At 36.3% G+C, this 20,477-nt stretch overlaps 1 protein-coding gene across 3 annotated transcripts in view; it reads left to right on the forward strand.

Annotated features, from left to right (window-relative positions):
• The window catches only part of LOC123535807 (serine/threonine-protein phosphatase 2A 56 kDa regulatory subunit gamma isoform-like), a 72,974-nt gene that overhangs the window by 40,612 nt on the left and 11,885 nt on the right, over positions 1–20,477 (forward strand). For 2 of the 3 annotated variants that reach the window (XM_045318560.2, XM_045318567.2), the window contains exons 11-14: positions 1,001–1,120; positions 4,819–4,943; positions 8,211–8,312; positions 8,938–9,016. In XM_045318560.2, coding sequence (XP_045174495.1) covers positions 1,001–1,120; positions 4,819–4,943; positions 8,211–8,312; positions 8,938–9,016 — 426 coding nt within the window. The remainder of the gene's footprint in view (positions 1–1,000; positions 1,121–4,818; positions 4,944–8,210; positions 8,313–8,937; positions 9,017–20,477) is intronic. The other variant, XM_045318575.2, reaches the window with a different exon arrangement.

Genomic DNA, 20,477 nt, shown 5'->3' on the forward strand with positions numbered 1-20,477 from the left:
TTACATCCAATTTTTAGGTGTATTTTGACCTATCTCTACCTGGTAAAGAGTTTCTTGTGGACTTATATTATTTTTTTTTTTTTTTTTTTTTTTTAAAGATTAATTTCCCTTTGTTGTTACTATAAATAACTTACATGATAACATTTTTATAATCAGCCAAAAAAATTCAATATGAAAACAACTGTGGGTTTTTATATATGCACATTTTAATCCAAGTGTGTTGTTATAATGTTATAACATATTGTATATGTAGTACAATATTGTTTATACATCATTGACAGATATCAGTTCATTATGTTATACTGCAGTAGAAAAAATTAGGTGCCTTCCAGTAGGGGACTTTGTATTGCATGGCAATACTTCATTCACTTGTTCTCCATTGACTTGCTTTGGTTTCACACTCACTGCCTAATCCAATAGATTATTCAATATACCTTAACCATGTTTTGGGAATCATTTATTGTTGGTTAAAAGAATGCGTAGCACGTTTGTTCACTACATACATTTTTAGAAAGAAACATGTTGTTCTTTACTCCACACCGGAAGTTGATATTTTAAATCGACACTGCTTTAAAATACACTACCTTACCATCAATATTAATTCCTAACAATTTGATTTGCGCACGCATTAAGTGTATTATATAGTTTAACATAGGTTTATAGAGTACCATTCAATGCCTGTGTACGTTCAATGTGGCAGAATGAATGCCGATCGTGCTCTGTGATGTAAAGCATCCAGACAATTCAGATTTTGTTTACGCTAATAAGAAGTCATTGCATGCATTTCTGTAATTTTATGTGCGTATATGCATTATTTCAAAGCGTAATTTACGCTATTACGCATCTTATCTCGAGCCCTGCCTTTATAATGCAGGTTTATCAGATTTGAATGTAGCTGTCTAGTTCAGAGCAGTTTTAGTAAAAAGAGTTCTTTCTTTCTAAAAAAGTAAGGAGGTAAATGAAGCGGACACATTTTAAGTTTGTTCATTCCATTAAACAGGTGATGTTTCTCAATGAATTAGAGGAAATATTAGATGTGATAGAACCTGCCGAGTTCACCAAGGTGATGGTTCCATTGTTTAAGCAGCTAGCCAAGTGTGTTTCAAGTCCACATTTTCAGGTATGCATAGAACCACATCTTCTTCCTGATCACTGTAATACTTGTTAAGAATGTTTGCCTGTTTAAAATCTAGGATAAATATGTAACTTTATCTCTTGGGTGAAAAACTTGGTCACTAGATGAAATCATTGAAAAAAAAACACTTGGTAAATTGTCTACAACATTTACATGGTTAGAATATTTGTCTCCATGAAATTTACTTTAAATAATATCACAGAAATGTTTCTCCAGTGACCCTTTACCAAACTTGTTAAAATTATTAAACTCCCACAAAACGAAGTTGTGGGGGTGGGGGGGAGGGGGGGAGGTGTATATAGGAGTGAGCTTGTCTGTCGCTCGGTCCATTGGTTTTCATGGTTTCTGGACAATAACTCATGAAAGGCTTGTGGGGGTATAATTCGTCACTCCTGTGACAGCTCTAGTTCAAGTTTGTTGAAAACATGGTCACCAAAAATGTTAATGACTACTTCATGTGTAGATACAGTATTTTCTATATGCACATAATAGATACTTCAAAAAATATTCTTGTCAGAAAACAATAGTCCTATTTTGAAATATTTTCACATGTATTTTCCATTTGTGACACTCTACCAAAATTGTTCACGCAGGTTAGTGATCTAGAGCCATCATGGCCCTTTTGTTTTTGTACCCCCCGACAACAAAGTTGTAAGGGGGCGTATACTGGTTTCAGGTTGTCTGTCTGTCCGTAGACACAATTTTGTGCGCACCATCTCTCCTCATCCCCTTGACACAATTTAATAAAACTTCACACAAGTGATCAGTAACAACAGTAGTTGTGCATGGGGCATGTTAGGTTCTTTCCGAAAAAATAATTGCAGAGTTATGGGACTTTGTTTTTTGTTACTATACTATATACATAGACACAATGTTGTGCACACCATCTCTCCTGATCCCCTAGACACAATTTAATGAAACTTCACACAAATGATCAGTAACAATAGTAGTTTTGCATGGGGCATGTTTGGTTCTTTGAGAATTTTTTTTGCAGAGTTACAGGACTTTGTTTTTTTTTACTATACTATATACATAGACACAATCTTGTGCGCACCATCTCTCCTCATCCCCTTGACACAGTTTAATGAAACTTCACACAAGTGATCAGTAACAACATTAGTTGTGCATCGGGCATGTCACGTTCTTTTAACAACAAAAATTGCAGAGTTTTGGGATTTTGTTTCTTGTTAACATACTATGTACATACAGTCTGCATATGCAATCTTGTGCGCGCCTAATCTTTCAAACCCTTGCACACAAACTTAATGAAACTTCACACAAGTGATCAGTGCCAACCCTAGTTGTGCATGGTGCATGTTACGTTCTTTTAGATAAATATTCTGCATAGTTATGGCACTTTGTTTTTTGTTACTATACTGTATACATACAGTCTATATACATAAAGTCCACATAATTATGCAGTCTTGTGTGCATCAAATTGCAATGTACTGTGTCAGTGCATGCGAGGGGGTACATTCATCACCTTTAGCGATAGCTCTAGTTATTCCTGGGTAATAGCAGAATGATATAGTTTTGGCATTGTCCGCCCATCTGTCAGTCCATCCATAAAACATGGTCATAATGTTAACTATTAATGGGAAATGTGGCCCTGCTAGAATCAGTGAAATTGCTGCAGGAACACAAGTTATGGCCCTCCGTACTTACACAATATTTTATATATAGAGTATTTCTTTGCAAATTTAATGGCATTTCAAGGTTCATTTTTGCTATGGGATATTGTGACCAAACTTAGTATGTATATAGCTTTCTTGGAAACGGATGACTAATGGCCACTATGGCCCTCTTCTCTGATGTAAGCCAAGCCCTGATTCCCAACCTTTATTGTAGGGGTAACGCATGTTTTTTCGTGTTTTAACACCTGCAGAGTCTCAAGGGATTCTGAAGTTGTTCCGACACTAAACGAATATGCGATAGCGCTATTCTAGCATAAATCAAGTAAAAGCTACTAAATGAATATACTGTTCGTGAACGTCATTAACTTTTGATCATTGAGATTGTCAATTTGAGAATGTTCTTTGTGCAATTTTGTGAAGACATTAATATACATAAAACAATTTTTGTGGATTTCGTGGCTGTGTCAATCCACAAAAGTAACTCTCTACAAACAAATAAAATTTCTGTTCAGTTTATCTTCAAAATCTGAATTCTGTAAATTCAAATTCCCATTGAAATAACCATTTCGGACAAAACCACCGTTTCATCTGATTAACTGATTTCTTAGTATCTCTTATGTTTCCGTCGTTGTATATTTACAGGTAGCTGAGAGAGCATTGTATTACTGGAACAATGAATATATTCTCAGTTTGCTAAGTGAGAATGTTCATTGTGTACTACCTCTAATGTTTCCCTCATTGTATAAAACAAAACATCATTGGAACAAGTAAGATTTGAGCCCTTGTTTTTGCTCGCAGATTTGGAAGCATGTAACAGTTTTTACAGTTTATCTTGGAAGTTTTATGTGAAAATTGTGAAACTGAACTCGAGCGTCAGATTTTAATTTTATGACGTGTACACTGTATCAAAAGAAGTTCCTGTATCCCTGAGAAGTTTAATAGATTAACACATGGTTTCTTCTTAAATCAGCTACATGTCTTTGCAGGTTATTTCGTAAATTTTAGAAACTGATGATTATTGCAGACAGAAAATCTGATATTTTGCAAAGATGTAAGGTAAAGATTATGCAAAGAGGCATTTTGTAGTAAAATAAATCAGGAAATGTTTTCAGGATACGGATGGCAGTATGTGTGATTAAGTGCAGTTTCACAATATCTTCCATTTTATATAATTATATAATTTTTTTTTTTTTGGTCTGTAAGTTTACAAGGACTTTTTGATATTAATTAATGTGAATGTATGTTCATTGATTTTTTTATGATTTTATTTACATTATATAATAGCATGAAGGATTTTTGAAATGAGGCAGTGGCAAGCTGGAAAAGTAAGGTAAAAAAAATGAGTGATTTCAGTGATTTCTTTTCTCCTTTCGTCTTGAAGAAAAGTGCATTTTGTTTTGTTTTATGCATGAGGGAACTTTGACTTTAAGGTTATAAAACAAAGTTTTGAGACTTGACTCAAGAGTGCTGCATTGGTCAATTTTAAAATCAGGATCAACCAATCAAATGCTTGAGATTTTAGACTGGTCTCAAACTACGTTTTAGAGCCTTCGACCCTGTATGAAATTTGTTGATGTTTTGTTTGTTTACAGTAAAACCACAGGTAAAATGCTGAGAGGAAAGAGCTATTAAAAAGGTTTTTGTTGTTTGTGAAAGAGGCAAAAAGTTATTACTATTGATAGTGCAGTATTTTCTTACTGACATCTGTCAAAGTCTTTACTTAAATCACATTTGGATGATACATTTGTATATTTTAAATTCTGGGTAAAATATCTTATCTTCATGAACTGTTTAATGTTTATCCCCAACAGTGAAAAGTTTAGAAAAAATTTCTGTACATCTTCATCAGCATGTTGCCCATTTTAAGGAAAGCAGCTTGACTGAGTGGTTTCATTGAAGAGGCCTTGTGAAAAGAGATTCTTGTTTATAACAAGGTTTTACTGTAAATAATTTGAGTGCTGTTAAATTGAGTGAAGTACTGAAGTAACCATTTCTTCACAGTGCTTTTATTTTTTATTTGTGTTTAGATGTTTTGTTTTTGTTATTTAGGTTGCTGAGCGGGCCCTTTATTTTTGGAACAATGAGTATATTTTGAGCCTTATCAGCGACAATGCGGCGACAATTTTGCCCATCACTTTCCCAGCATTGTATAAAACCAAAGAGCATTGGAACAAGTAAGCCTATTAGAAATATTTGGAGAAAACAATCTAATTATTTGCAAAACTTCTCAAAATGTGCTGATTAAATAGTTCATTTCCGTTAAATGAGAATAATTCTTGACAAAAAGGCATATTTGTTCTTGTTTAATTAAAAATTAAACTGAACTTTGTATCGTATAAAAAGTTGATGTTGCTAGGAATTGAAAGTGTATATGTATTAAGTGCCACATAGTCAAAAGTATTTCTTGGGTATAGTCAGACCTGTTCTAAATACCACAGCGATAACCTACATTGAAAGGTGTTATGTCTAAGGGTAACAATTGTGGTGGGGGGTAATAGGAATGGTCTCCATTCGTCCGTCCTTCCGTCCGTCCATTTGTGTCCAATCCATATAACTTAAACCCCTTGAAGGATATTCATGAAACTTGGGTCAAATGATCACCTCACCAAGAAGATGTGCAGAACTCATGAGTCAGCCATGTCAGCCCAAGGTCAAGGTCACAACTAAAGGTGAAAGGTTTGAGCCTTCCATTTTGTGTCTGCTCTGTATTTCCTAAACCCCTTGAAGGATTTTCATGAAACTTAAGTCAAATGATCACCTCACCAAGACGATATGCAGAACTCATGAGTCAGCCATGTCAGCTCAAGGTCAAGGTCACAACTCAAGATCAAAGACCTTCCATTTTGTGTCCGCTCTGTTCTCCTAAACCACTTGAAGGATTTTCATGAAAATTTGGTTCAAATGGTCACCTCATTAAGACGATTTGCAGAACTCATGAGTCAGCCATGTTGGCTCAAGGTCAAGGTAACTTAGGTTACAACTCAAGGTCAAAGGTTTGAGTCTTCCATTTTGTGTCTGCTCTGTATCCTAAACCCCTTGAAAGATTTTAATATGATTGGGCTGTAATATTCCCCTTATCAAGATGATGTGCAGAACTCAAAATTCACCCATGCCAGTTCAAGGTCTGGGTCACAACTCAAATGCTTGAGCCTTCAACTTCCTGTCTCCTCCTTTTCTGCTAAGCCACTTGAAGGATTTTCTTGAAACTTTGTTCATGTGTTCACCTTATTGAGATGGTTAGCAAAACCCATGAGTCAGCCATGCAGGCTCAAGGTCAAGGTCACAACTTTAGGCATTGACGTTGTCATACATGGACTATAAAATATACTTAACAACGTCAATGCTTCCACCCAGTACCATCAACCCTTTCACTATCCATAACAGCGGCGGGGGACATAGCTGTCTTTCAGACTGCCTTGTTACTTACAGCTCTACGGGTAACAGAAAAACAAACCTTTGACATTAGGTCGTCTGGGGTCAAAAACTAGGTCACCAGGTCAAATCAAAGAAAAAGCTTGTTAACACTCTAGAGGTCACAATTTTGACCTAATCTTAATGAAACTTGGTCAGAATGTTAATCTTGATGGTCTCAATGTCCAGTTTGAATATGGGTCATGTAGGATAAAAAACTAGGTCACCAGGTCAAATCAAAGGAAAAGCTAGTTACCACTGTAGAGGCCACATTTATGACCATATCTTAATGAAACTTGGTCAGAATGTTGATCTTGATGATCTGTAGGTCAAGTACATATCCGGGTCAAATGTGGTCAAAAACTAGGTCACCAGGTCAAATCAAAGGAAAAGTTTGTTAACACTCTAGAGGCCACATTTATGACTGTATTTTCATGAAACTTATTCAGAATGTTAATCTTGATGATCTTTAGGTCGAATCTGGGTCATGTGGGGTCAAAAACTAGGTCACCAGGTCAAATCAAAGGAAAAGCTAGTTAACACTCTAGAGGCCACATTTATGACCATATCTTAATGAAACCTGGTCAGAATGTTAATCTTGATGATCTTTACGTCAATAGGTCAGGTGAGCGATACAGGGCCTTCATGGCCCTCTTGTTGATGTAGTCATTTTTTTTTAGCTGAAGAACTGTTTTAGAAGGGCCTTGCATGGTTTAGTCCTAATTTAAGCCTTTTGATGAGCAGTATTTGGCAATTATCTATAGAACTGAATAAAAAGTTTATTCTCTCACTAGGAACCAGTCAAAGATCTGTTGGGGGTTTTTGTGGCCAACTGGTTAAAATCACTGACTTTGAGTCACTTTCTGTGCCAATATAGGTTTAAAACCTTGCTTGTGGAGTTAAATTCTTGATGAGAGGAAGCCATCCAGCCGGCTAATGGAAGGTCTTGGTTCTACTCAGGTGGCTGCCATTGTCTGAATCAATACCCAAAAGGGAATTTGGGGGTATTACTACGATGTCATAAAAAAGCTGGGAAAGTCACCATATAACCTTAAAAAAACTGTTAGCTTGCATGATAATTTATGTCATGTCTCAATGTAACATTTAATCCTCTTGTTTTAATGGAAGCATCATCTAAAAAAAATGTTTTGCATGTTTATTAGACTTAAACTTTTAAACTCTTAATAACTGATGTTGTATTGTATTTATTTAAATAAAGTAAAAGTTGCTGTATTGCTCTTCTTTCATGATCCTTTGACGTAATTCATGTCATATTTAAATTCCATTTTCAGTGAAATCAGTGTTATTGTCCCGTTTTAGTTAATTTAGAAATGCTTAAAGAGTTTTTAATAATAAAGTAAATAAATTGGCTTGAAACTTGTTTACTGCAGAATATAATACAGTTTAACCTGTCTTAGTGGACACCTCTGAAGCTGCCACTTGTCTGAAGCAGCCAGTCAGCTAACTCCCCAAATTGTCATTTTCTTCTATTCGCAATTTACCTTAAACAGCCACCTTCAGGCAATTTTGTTGCTGCTGTGGCTATCTGCATAACACAAGTTTGACTGTATGCAATTCTTGTAAAATAAGTGTTCTTACATTGGAATAGATGTACTTTCATCAGTATCATGCCACCTTGATAATTAACCTTAACCCCACTTAATTTCTAAAATGGACCGGTCCATCATTCAATTTTGGCAGTACCATTTATTATTCGAAGGAGTGTTCAGTGAAAATTTTCTGACTGAATAACAACAGGGTAGACCAAAATCAGACTGCACGGATGTGCAGGCTGATCTTGGTCTGCACTGGTTGCAAAGGCAGAATCATTTGTCGCCAGCAGGCTAAGGGTTGAATAGATATCACGAAGTACTGATTGTGCTTAAGACACATATTAAGGATTCACTGAAAATAACTGTTTCATCTTCAATGTCAACAGTGCCTTCTTAGTTTTGCTATGCTTTATGTAACTAGTGATTATTTTTTTAGTCTAAAATGTAAAATTTTCTGATCATGTATGTTTATTTCAGAACGATACATGGGTTGATATACAATGCCTTAAAGCTGTTCATGGAGATGAATCAGAAATTGTTTGATGACTGCACACAGCAGTATAAAACTGAACGACAAAAGTGAGTACTGTCATACACTGTGCAATCATTTCGTTTTTTGGGCTAGAAATTTCATCATTTTCGCCAGAACCTTCGATTTTGCATAACCGCAAAATTCATGAAAATACGTCCTACACAAAAATTAATTATTTCATCTTTTTCATATGAAAGGGTGTTGAGTCTTATATGTATAGCAAATAAATTTTGTTCTTTTCAACTAAATTTCACACATACAATGTCTTATGTCTTGCCCAGTTGCCACAGTGTTACAATGTATGTGTTGGAAATTGTCAATTAAATAATAATAACATCCTTAGGCAAATAATATCACAGAAAATTGTGTGTTTATCAAAATATAATCTACTAGTATATTTCAGTAAACTGCTGACAAACATTTAACTGATATTATTGATCTTATAGTTCCTGTATGTACAATTTCTGATATGGTAGGAGTAAGCCACATTGATTAATCTTCCTGCAGCTGAAAATTGTTAAACTTTCATCTCAGATTTTGATAAAGCATAATTATTAATCTCTTTTTATTATCCTCGCGAGAATATTGCCACAAGTGACTTTCATGTCTCATATTTCTATATAAGGAACACGAAATCTTGACTATTAATTCTGTTATTTCGTATTATTTCAGAGAGAAAGAAAAAATGAAATCACGAGAAGAGACGTGGTGTAAAATACAAAATTTGGCCAAGGGAAATCCTCAGGTGAGCGTGAGTGAATACTAACTTTTTCTCATCTGTAGTGTTTTGTAGACTTCAATACACATACTAAATGTTCTAAACAAAGCATATTGGAACAGGTCATGGGTTTGATGGTAGCTTTGGGCCAAAGGTCATCAACCTGAGTTTGGAGACCAGTCTCAAATCTGTAGTATCTGATTGGCTGTCTGTGACTTCATTTTTGAAATGGACCAATGGCAAAGCAGATTTCTTTGACTGGTTTTCAATCTGAGATTTTTAACCTTGGTTTCAGAGAATTCATTTACATGCTCTGTAGATCAGTAGATCCTTTTTGTCATATGCACAATTAGAACACTCGAGCACAGCCCTGTTGAAGTGACTAGCACTTTAGGCTACTAACATTAAATATCATAGATTCTGAAAGTAGAAATATTCATTTTCTACAGTATATCTTAAGTAATAAGTATTTTACTTGTCATCATGGCCAAATGTTTTCACCACTGCACTTGAACTTCACAAGGGATTAAACAGTTTAATACAGGTTGCCATCCGTCTGGCTGGCTGGCTGGCTGGTGAAAAGTTGGTGACTTAGTACCAGTCCATATTTTGTCTAACCTGTTTGTCATATGGCTTTGAAACTTTGACTTTTTGTTAACCATTGAAGTCTACATAAGTAGGCGAGACTACATAACTTGGACAAGGACTTTAGCTCCGTTATGGCCCTTTTTTGACATAGAACTTAGTTAAGTTTTGCATATCATTCCATATTTTGTCTAAACTGTTTGATATGTGGCTTTGAAACTTTGAACACTTGCTTACCATCATGGTTACACATTGCCATATAGTTCAATACTTACCCGGTTCCACAAATACAGGTACATTGTCTTATCTGTTTTTCCTCTTTTATTTTTCCTCTTTTTGTCTGGAATTCTGTGGTAATATTTTACCCCCATACTTGCATCCATTCTTCGAATAGTCGAGCACGCAGTCAACAGACATCTCTTGTTTGAAGATGAGCTGCAAAAAGGCCAATATCTTCATTTTGAAGAGGCCGCTTTTATAACAATTATTTCTAGGCCTCCTGGTTTGGAGATGGTCACTAACAGTAAACTGCAATAGTCAAAAAGTTTGAGAGTGCTTATTAGTCTACCAGTGGAACACCTGAGGGGATTGTAGGGAATGCCCTCCATCCATCCACAAATCTGGATCCTGCAATTATTCAAAAAGTATTCAAGCTAGGTTCATAAAACTTGGTACAGTAGAGTCCGCTTATTTGCATACCCAATTTGTCAAAGCAAAATATGCGAATAACCGGGCTATTCGTTTATCCGAATATACGTATATGGCATCTGTTTCGGTATGCTCCGGCTGCTCTAGAAGCAATGGTTATTACTTTGAATCAATACGGCAACATTAATTAGAAAATGTGTCACTAATGGAGTGATTAATCATACCTGTGTATGTTTTAAACAAATAAAGCTGTAAACGACAATATTTTTTATTTACCACTGACTGGAATTTACCCGCAAATCGTACAGATATCAAAACACCATGCCGGTAATTTTCCATTCCACGAGCACGTGCGACCTATCGTAATGCCCAACTTACAACGCCGTTACTTTTGTTCATCGACACGTATACAAAAAACGCGTGTCACGCATTCATTTTTTTATTTTATCGCTTCAGATTTTCAACACCGATTGAGAAGTAATATAGTTTGAATTCTATAACGATTTAAAAAAGGTTTTAACAGAAATGTTGGCAAAATTCTATAAAAACGGTCGAATTTTCATAAAATTACTTGCAAAATTTCAAACAGCGCGATCCTAAATACTTATTACTTTATAAAAGTAAATAGATGGTACAAACTATGGACATAAAATTCAGACTTTTGACCAGAAAGTACAAAAAACAGAATAGAAAAATCTTAAATAATGAAAAGGCAGCAGCAATTTAAAAATATGAAGTAAAACGATTTTTGCACAGATTTCTGTTACGCGACCTCGTGAACGTACATAGAAAATGCGGTTAAAAACAAAAACAATAATGTTTTTGCGTATTTTTGATAAGTTTTGAATGAATCTTTGTACATGTTCATGTATTTTTTGACACGACACTTTATAATAAGATATTCTTCTCAAACCATTTTGTAATTTCCTCGAGGGCAAAAAAGGTCACAGGGGTAAGAAATCCGCTATTATAGTTTGACACGTTTTCCTGTCAGTTTATACGGATATTGCACATTCGCTTTAACAAATTAAAAAGAAGCTTTTTATTGATTGTTACAACACTAGATCTACTTCTCAGCACTTAAGAACCGAGGGGGTACGATCAAACAGTGATGTGCAACATGGCGCGAAAACATGACGTAATGCCACGAAAATCTCGGGGAAATTATACAGCTTTGATCTCCACTTCTAATGTCATGATACCAACAAACTTCTTTTAGCTCTTTGAAGGGGTGTAAATTGATGATGAAAACAAGGCCAATTACATTGTTTATCAACAGAATAATTACCGATAATCGTAAAGGTTTTTTTTTTCGCTTTCAACGCGGGTGGGTTGGGGATGTTACCCGACATTCATTCCGCAAAAACGTACAACAAAAGGTCTTAAATTCTCGTGCAGATCGATAAAAGTGTAACAATACGTCACCTGTACATACTTACCGTATTTAAATTACCAATTTACCCGAGTGATTCACACGCTGACGAATTTGTCACGCACCGATTGTCACCTAGGCGAAGTGAAACAGCTGATCGGCTAGAGTAATTCACAGTAAATTTTCGGCATCTTTTGATCATTTTTATCGCTGTTTGCGACCAAATTAGTGGACTTTTAGCCAAATGTTTTATGCAATTAAGCGGGACGGATTAAAAATTCAATGCAATTATGCGAAAAACTTTAAAGGTAATTATATAGGGATCGATCGGTGCTTCAAGTTTGTATGGGAATATCCGGGATATGCAATTAACCGATATGCAATTAAGTGGAACGTACTGTATGTTAATAGAGGGCAGTATGTAGATTATGCACGTACATGACTTGTCCTATTGAAGGTCAAGTAAAAATTGTTTTAGCTCCATAACTTTTATATGCATTGAGTGATTATCTTAGTGCTACACACAAACCTTCCCCATGATGAGACTATGCTTGTCGGTTTAAAGGTCAAGGTCACTGATTAAGGTCAAGATTTGTTTCCACTCCATAACTTTATATGTACTGAAGGATTTTCATACAACTACAAGCAAATGTTCCTCATGACCAGACAATATGTCGCATACATGACCCATGCTTGGGGCCTAGAGTCATTATTGAAATTCAAGTAAAAATAGTTTTTGTTCCTTAGCTTCTAAATGCCTTGAAGGATTTTTTTATACACTCGCACACATGCTCCCCATAACCAGATGATGTGTTGCTTGTTGTATTTTGTATTCCTACACAGTTAATGTTCCCCATGATTAGACTCGTAACCTAGTTTTAAACCTCCAGCATTAGCAATACCTTTCTAAAACATGACCTGCTGACCTAGTTTATGGCCCTACTTGACTCAGTGGTGGACTTTTAAAGCTTTTAGAGCAGATTTGATAGGTCAGTCCACAAATGCTCCAGTTTCCCTGTATACAATTCCAGTGTGGTTGACTAACAACCACAAGGGACAAACACTTTTAAGTTTTCCACTGGTAGTTTAGTTCTGTATTGCACTGCAATACTCAGTCACTTGTTTTAATGAAGGTTAAGTATTTTATTTTTTTGTCATAGCTCTTTATATATTAAGGCATGTCTTGAAATACTTTAAAACTGTTAATTTTGTAGTTAATTTAATTTATATGAAAGGACCACTAGCACCTGATCAGAACTGAACAATCTGTATTTATGTGACTCACCATGTTCACAAAGATTACTCTGTTGTTATTAGTCCCCTACAGGTGTGTCACCAAAATGGACTTACTTTTTGGTCCCCAGTCCATCTATCAGTCAGTTTTAACAAAATTAGATCATGCAATTACTTAAGAAGTGCAAGATATTCTTCATGAAATTTAGTTCGTAGAGAGATAGCAATATGGAAAATATGCAAATCATTTCATTTCTGTCGACTCATCTCTTTGTCTGCCAGTCACAGAATGTGGATCCTGCAGTAACTTGAAAAAGATAGAGAATTTTTCATGAAACCTGGTACTAAGATAAAAAGAATTGTGGAAAATATTTTGTTTCAACATGCAAAACCTGATAACGCTTGGGTCTAGGATCATGAAACTGAATTGGGAGGTTGTTCATGACCAGCAGATGAACCCTATTGATAGTAGGTCAAAGGTCAAGGTCACAGTGAACCGGAACAATTTTTCTGGATGATAACTTGAGAATGCTTGGGCATAGGATCACGAAACTTAATAGGGAGGTTGATCGTCACCAGAGGATGACCCCTGTTGATTTTGAGGTCAGTAGGTTAAAGGTCAAGGTCACATTGACCCTGAACAGTAGAACTATTTTTGCCAAATAACTATAGAATGCTTTGGTCTATGACCACATTTGATACAGAGGTCACTTACGACTGGTAAAAGACCCATAATTATTGATTTGAGGTTAGTACGTCAAACGTCCAGTGCACAGTGACCAAATAATAATCTATGAGCTCTTGTTGCTAGTCTTGCTTTCTTTCTGGTCAGGTGTTAGTGGGAACGAAAAACAAATAGCACTTGCGGTCAGAGTAAACTTCTGTAAACATAGCTTTTTAGAGAACGGAAAATATTTGATAAAGTTTAATTGAAGTCATCAGTCTGTAGTGTGTTGTTCTTTTTTACTTCTTGTTCAGATTCACAGTTTCCTTGTCTGCTGAATACACAGTAATGTCAACTTGTAAGTGACTGTCTGCTGCAACGTCTGCTGCATCTTCTGACCTTTTGTAGCATGACATGATTTTACAATGGTTAACCCAAACCATCTCCTGTCAAAATAATAGTACAATTAGATTAATGAAATATTGTTTGTTAAGTCATTATGTCATACAAAAATTTAAGCAAGGTTAGGGTTGATGGATGGTATTGTAGTTTTTTAGCTCACCTGAGCATAAAGTGGTTAAGGTGAGCTATTGGGATCACTCTGTGTCTGCATTTTGTTGTTTGTCGTGTGTTGTCAATAGTTTGACAGTTAACTCTCTAAGAGGTCACAATTTTTGCCTAATCTTAATGAAACTTGGTCAGAATGTTACCATCAATAAAATCTCGACTGACTTCGCTACTGAATCATCTGCGGTAAAAATCAAGGTCACTAGGTCTTTTAATAGGAAAACCTTGTTAACACTTAAGAGGCCACATATTTTCTACCTTATCTTCATAAAACTTTGTCAGAACAGACCCTATGAAATCTAGATCAAGTTCAAAACTACCTGAAATCAAAAACTAGATCATTAACTCAAATCATAGAAAAACCTAAGTTATCTTGTTAACATTCTAGACGCCACATTTTCTCTGATTATGATAATTATGCTTTTGTCAGTCTGTTTGTCTCTATGAAATTAATGTTAAGTTCAAAACTGGATTTTCTTTAGGTCTTTAGCTAGGTCACTAGGTCAAATCATAGAAAAATACTGTTTTACTCTTAAGAGTCCACATTTTCTCCTTAATGGTCTTAATACTTTGTCAGAATGTTTGTCTGTAAAATGTAAGTCATGTTCAGAACTGGGGTGTCCAAGTCAATAACTAGGTCATTAGGTTAAATTATAGAAAAACCATGTTGACACCTTAGAGGCCATATTTTTTAATTGATCTTCAGAAAACTTTGTCAGAATCTTTATCTCTTTGAAATATATTTATTTATTTATTTTGTTGGGTTTAACGTCGCACCGACACAATTATAGGTCATATGGCGATGTTCCAGCTTTGATGGTGGAGGAAGACCCCAGGTGCCCCTCCGTGCATTATTTCATCATGAGCGGGCACCCGGGTAGAACCACCGACCTTCCATAAGCCAGCTGGATGGCTTCCTCGCATGAAGAATTCAACGCCCCGAGTGAGGCTCGAACCCACATCAATGAGGGGCAAGTGATTTGAAGTCAGCGACCTTAACCACTCGGCCACGGAGGCCCCTCTTTGAAATATAGGTCAGCTTTGAAACTAGATTATAATTATAGGTCAAAAACTACATCACTAGGTCAAGTGATAGACAGACCCTGTTAACACTAAAGAGGCAATATTTGTCTGCGTGATCATCATGATACTTGGTCAGAATGTTTGTCTTTTTTAAATTGTGAATCTAAGGTGAGCGATCAATGGCTACCATGGCCTTCTTGTTGAACGATTATTTTGCTTGAAACCCTAAAGTGAACTTAAATTCATTTCAACTGACAGATAGTGTGTGTAAAGTTTGTGGAGCTTGTTTTGTGTAATTGTCAATGTTGATAAATGACATCCACTTAATATTATTATTAGTTTTTCAAAGAACACTAGATATGTTGATATTGAACTACCTTTTCTTTCAAGACAAAAGAGTTTTCCTTACATTTCTCAAAGTATTGTTATATACTGCCTGTAAAGATGTTGGATAACATAGTTCTACTTTAAATTTAATAAAAGTCATTGTGAAATTATAGAATTGTAATAAGAATACCAGTCATATTGTGAATTTCTAAAATAGGAAATACTTGCTTTTTTAGTACATTTTTCATGCCCTCACTTTTGAGGGGAGGGGCATATAGATTTGCCCTTGTCCGTCCATCCGTCCTTCTAAGAATGTTGTGTCGTGCGTAGCTCCAAAAATATTTGACGTAGAGTCACAAAACTTTACAGGTATGTTGGTCAGCATGTGTAGTTGTGCACCTGAGGTTTCGCATCGGGATTCATTCAGTCATGTAGGAGTTATGGCCCCTGACTTTGTAAAAATTGGTCATTTTAATTTTGTGTCGCGCCTAACTCCAAAAGTATTTGACCTAGAGTCACAAAACTTTACAGGAATGTTGGTCAGCATGTGTAGTTGTGCACCTGGGGTTTCGCGTCCGGATTCATTCAGTCATATAGGAGTTATGGCCCCTGACTTTGTAAAAATTGGTCATTTTAATGTTGTGTCGTGCGTAGCTCCAAAAGTATTTGACCTAGAGTCACCAAAGTTTACAAGAATGTTGGTCAGCATGTGTAGTTGTGCACCTGGGGTTTCGCGTCCGGATTCACTTAGTCGTGTAGGAGTTTAGCCCCTGACTTAGTTAAAAATTGATCATTTTAATGTTGTGTCGCGCGTAGCTCCAAAAGTATTTGATCTAGAGTCACCAAAGTTTACAGGAATGTTGGTCAGCATGTGCCGTTGTGCACCTGGGGTTTTGCGTCCGGATTCATTCAGTCATGTTGGAGTTATGGCCCCTGACTTAATTAAAAATTAGTCAGTTTAATGTTGTGTCGCACGTAGCTCCAAAAGTATTTGACCTAGAGTCACCAAAGTTTAAAGGAATTTTGGTCAGCATTTGCAGTTGTGCACCTGGGGTTTCACGTCCAGATTCATTCAGTATTGTAGGAGTTATGGCCCCTGACCTAGGATAAAATTTGTGTCCTTTGTCATGTAGTGGGGGCATCTGTGTCCCATGGACACATTTGTAGTTTTTTTTTTGGAAGAAATATTTGAAAGGCATTATTTATAGTACTAATATCATGGTTCAGTGATGATTAATGTAAAAAAAAACAACAAAAAACAGAATAGTGTAAAATCTGAAATGCTTGAAGTTGATTGGGGGAGGTGGGAGAGGAGAGGGATCGGTGGAACATAATTTTCCCTGTTTCTGTTTCCCCATAAACATTAATCAATGCCTTAGTTTAAATTCAAAAGGTATTGTTACTTGGCCTAACCATATAGCATGAACAATAAAGGCATGTCTGTTACAGACCTTGTGTGCATTCCAAACATGTATAAAACCCGCCCTTTGCTCATGTTGTATGTTAATAAATGTTAATATATTAACAAATATGAACTTGTCCATTCTTAGAAAACTGGAATTAATTTTTTGATACTGAATACTTAAGGCTGTTTTAATTTAAAACCAATTTACTTACCCAGTAGTTGAATTGGTCACATATGAATATCACATGTATAACCGCCTCGATAGCCTAGTGGTAGAGCGTCCGCTTCGAGTGCGGGAGGTCACGGGTTCTTTCCCTGGCCGCAACCTACCAAAGACGTGAAAAATGGTACCAGTAGCTCCCTTGCTTGGCGCTCAGCATTAAAAGGGAAACTGGCCTCTTCTCTCATACCCTCGTGGCAATGGATTCCATCAGGAATGAGGTGTCGAGAGTGATTAATATAGGTTTTAGAACTTCCTTCACAATTGACCTAAAATAAATTATGTATAAACTAAACGTATTGTGAGTGGAGGTTATTCATCTGTGGGGAGGTGAGAGGGATAAAAATGGTAGAATTAAAGATGAAATTTTGTGGGACAAAAACAAAACAGAGACTTTAGTTACTTTAATCTCCTCCAGACTCTTAAGCTTCCAGTCGTTATACCCCAAGATTTAAAGTATATGGGAACTATATTGACGTCAGGCAATTATATCAGTCCATAATTCCTTTCCAGAGGCTTGTCTCAGAAATAGTTTAATTGGACTACGCATGACTGTTCACAGTGATGATATGGCTAAAATCAGATATTACCTAGGTAACTACATTGAAGGTCAAGTTCACACTTGGAGATCAATGGTGGAATAGCTTAATTTGATGTCCACTCCTTATTTTCTAAACCACTGCATAAAAGTAGAATCAGTTGTTCACTGGATAGATATGTGTAGAAGTCGCCATATGACCTATCATGTGTCGGTGCGACGTTAAAGATATGTGTAGAGTAAACAACCAGATCACTAGATCCAAGGTCAAGTTCACACTGTAGGTCAAGAGTTCATGTAGCTTTATTTCAGAATGGCAAATTAATTTTCATACTCAATAACTCACACAAATGTTCACCTTGTGTTTCCTACCTGACCGAGGTCACTAGGTTCAAGGGTGGCATTTTGAGGTCAAAGGTCAAATAGCTTCTGTCTGCTCCATATCTTCTAAACTGCTCAAAGGATTTTCATAAAACAGGCATCAATTCTTCAACTTATCAAGTGGGTGAGTACAGTGCACAACACAGGTCAAAGATCAAGGTCACATGTGGCATTTTGAGGTCAAAGGTCAAATAGCTTAGCTTCTTGTCTGCTCGATATCTTCTAAAGTGCTGGAAGGATTTTCATAAAACAGGCATCAATTCTTCACCTTTTCAAGTGGGTGAGTAGAGTGCACAACACAGGTCAAAGATCAAGGTCACATTTGGATGTCAAAGGTCAGATGGCTTTAATTCTGTCTGTTGATCTGGTTTTCTTTCATTAACACATAAATGCTTACTGTCAGTATATTACAAGAATCATGCTTGACTTGGGGTCACTTGCTCCATATCTTATAAATTTCTAGAAGGAGTTTCATAAAACGAGTCTTGTGAAGACGATGTGCAGAATTCATAATTAGGTCATGGTCACACTTGGATGTGAAAGGTCAAAATACTTTTATTTCGGATTGTTTTATTGATTTTAAGTATTAACATGTAAATGTTTACCATCATAATATGACGAGAGTCATGCTTCATACAAGCAACGAGATCCAAGGTAAAGATCACACTTGGAAGTCAAAGTTCAGATTTCTTTATATGGTGTCTGCTGTAAATCTTGTTACTAGAAGGATTTTGATTAAATTGGCTTCAGTATTTGACCAAGACGACATGCTGAGTGCACAAATCAGGTCACTAGGTCGAAGGTCGGGTTCACTTGTAGGTCAAAGGTCATGATCACAACATTTTACCATATCTTTATACAAGGGATGTCTTTGGGGTATTAATAACCTTCAGTTATAGCTCTAGTTTATTATATCTATGGCCTGCCTTAATCTTAATTATACCCCCACAAAACGAAGTTTGAGGGGGTATATAGGAGTGAGTTTGGCGGTCGGTCGGTCTGTTGGTTTTGCATGGTTTCCGGATGATAACTCAAGACAGGCTTGACCACTTTACATAATTTTTGGTACACAGGTGTAACATCAGAAAATACAGGTCAAGTTTGAATTAGGGGTCAGTAGGTCAAAGGTCAAGGTCACAGTGACCCTGAACAGTTAAACGGTTTCCGGATGATAACTTGAGAACGCTTGGGCCTAGGATCATAAATTTTGGTACACAGGTGTAACATCATGAAATGCAGGTCAAGTTCGACTTTGAGGTCTGTAGGTCAAAGGTCAAGGTCACAGGGACTTGGAACAGTTTAATCGTTTCCGGATGATAACTTGAGAACGCTTGGGCCTAGGATCATAAATTTTGGTACACATGTGTAACATCATGAAATGCAGGTCAAGTTTGACTTTGAGGTCTGAAGGTCAAAGGTCAAGGTCACAGTGACTCCGAACAGTTAAATGGTTTCCGGATGATAACTTGACAACGCTCGCGCCTAGGATCATAAATTTTGGTACACAGATGTAACATCATCAAATGCAGGTCAAGTTCGACTTTGAGGTCTGTTCGTCAAAGGTCAAGGTCACAGTGACTCGGAACAGTTAAACGGTTTCCGGATGATAACTTGAGAATGCTTGGGCCTAGGATCATGAAAATTGATAGGGAAATTGGTTATGACTAGCAGATGAACCCTAATGATTTTGAAGTCAATAGGTCACAGGTCAAGGTCAAAGTGACCCGGAACATTTAAACAGTTTTCGGACAATAACTTGAGAATGCTTGGGGCTAGGATCAGGAAACTTAATCTGGAGGTTGGTCATGTCAAGCAGATGTCCCATATTGATTTTGAGTTCCAAAGGTCAAAGGTCATTTAAACCTTTTAAACCTTTTACGGACAATAACTTGAGACGCTTAGGCGGAGGATCATGAAACTTCATAGGGAGGTTGATCATGACTAGCAGATGACCTCTATTGATTTTGTGGTCAGTAGGTCAAAGGTCAAGCAGGTTCGGCTTTGACATTGGCTTAGTTCTGTGACAAGGCCATATTGTGGGGGTATAATTCGTCACTCCTGTGACAACTCTAGTTTGTGTTATCTTTAAGTTTTCAGAATAGCACTGATGATTACAAGTTTCAGGCATATTTAATGTTTTATGTAGCACTTACATGTTTCTTGCTTTTTTTTTGTATGAACAACTTTGTCAGGAAGTGTGCTACTTGGTCACAGTTGGGGGATGAAAATACTCAATAATTTCATTTCTGCCATTTTTGATGTAAAATATATACCTGACTTTGAGAATAAGTAAGGATGAAGTAGCACTGTAAGATAATTGTAAAAACATATGTAGATTTCAGTGATACGCTTCATTTTAAAAGCGTCATAGTCATTTACTTACATAGAGGTTTTAATCCTCTTGAAAATTATCGAGAATATTTTGAAAAAATACAGACATTTATTCAATTAATTACATACTAATACTAAAAATCACCTTTACTTTAAGCAGAATTCAAAAGGAGGTCTTTTTTATCCTAAAAAGTGTAAAC

The sequence above is a fragment of the Mercenaria mercenaria genome, chromosome 1 (assembly GCF_021730395.1).
Source record: "Mercenaria mercenaria strain notata chromosome 1, MADL_Memer_1, whole genome shotgun sequence".
In the NCBI taxonomy this organism is placed as follows: domain Eukaryota; kingdom Metazoa; phylum Mollusca; class Bivalvia; order Venerida; family Veneridae; genus Mercenaria; species Mercenaria mercenaria.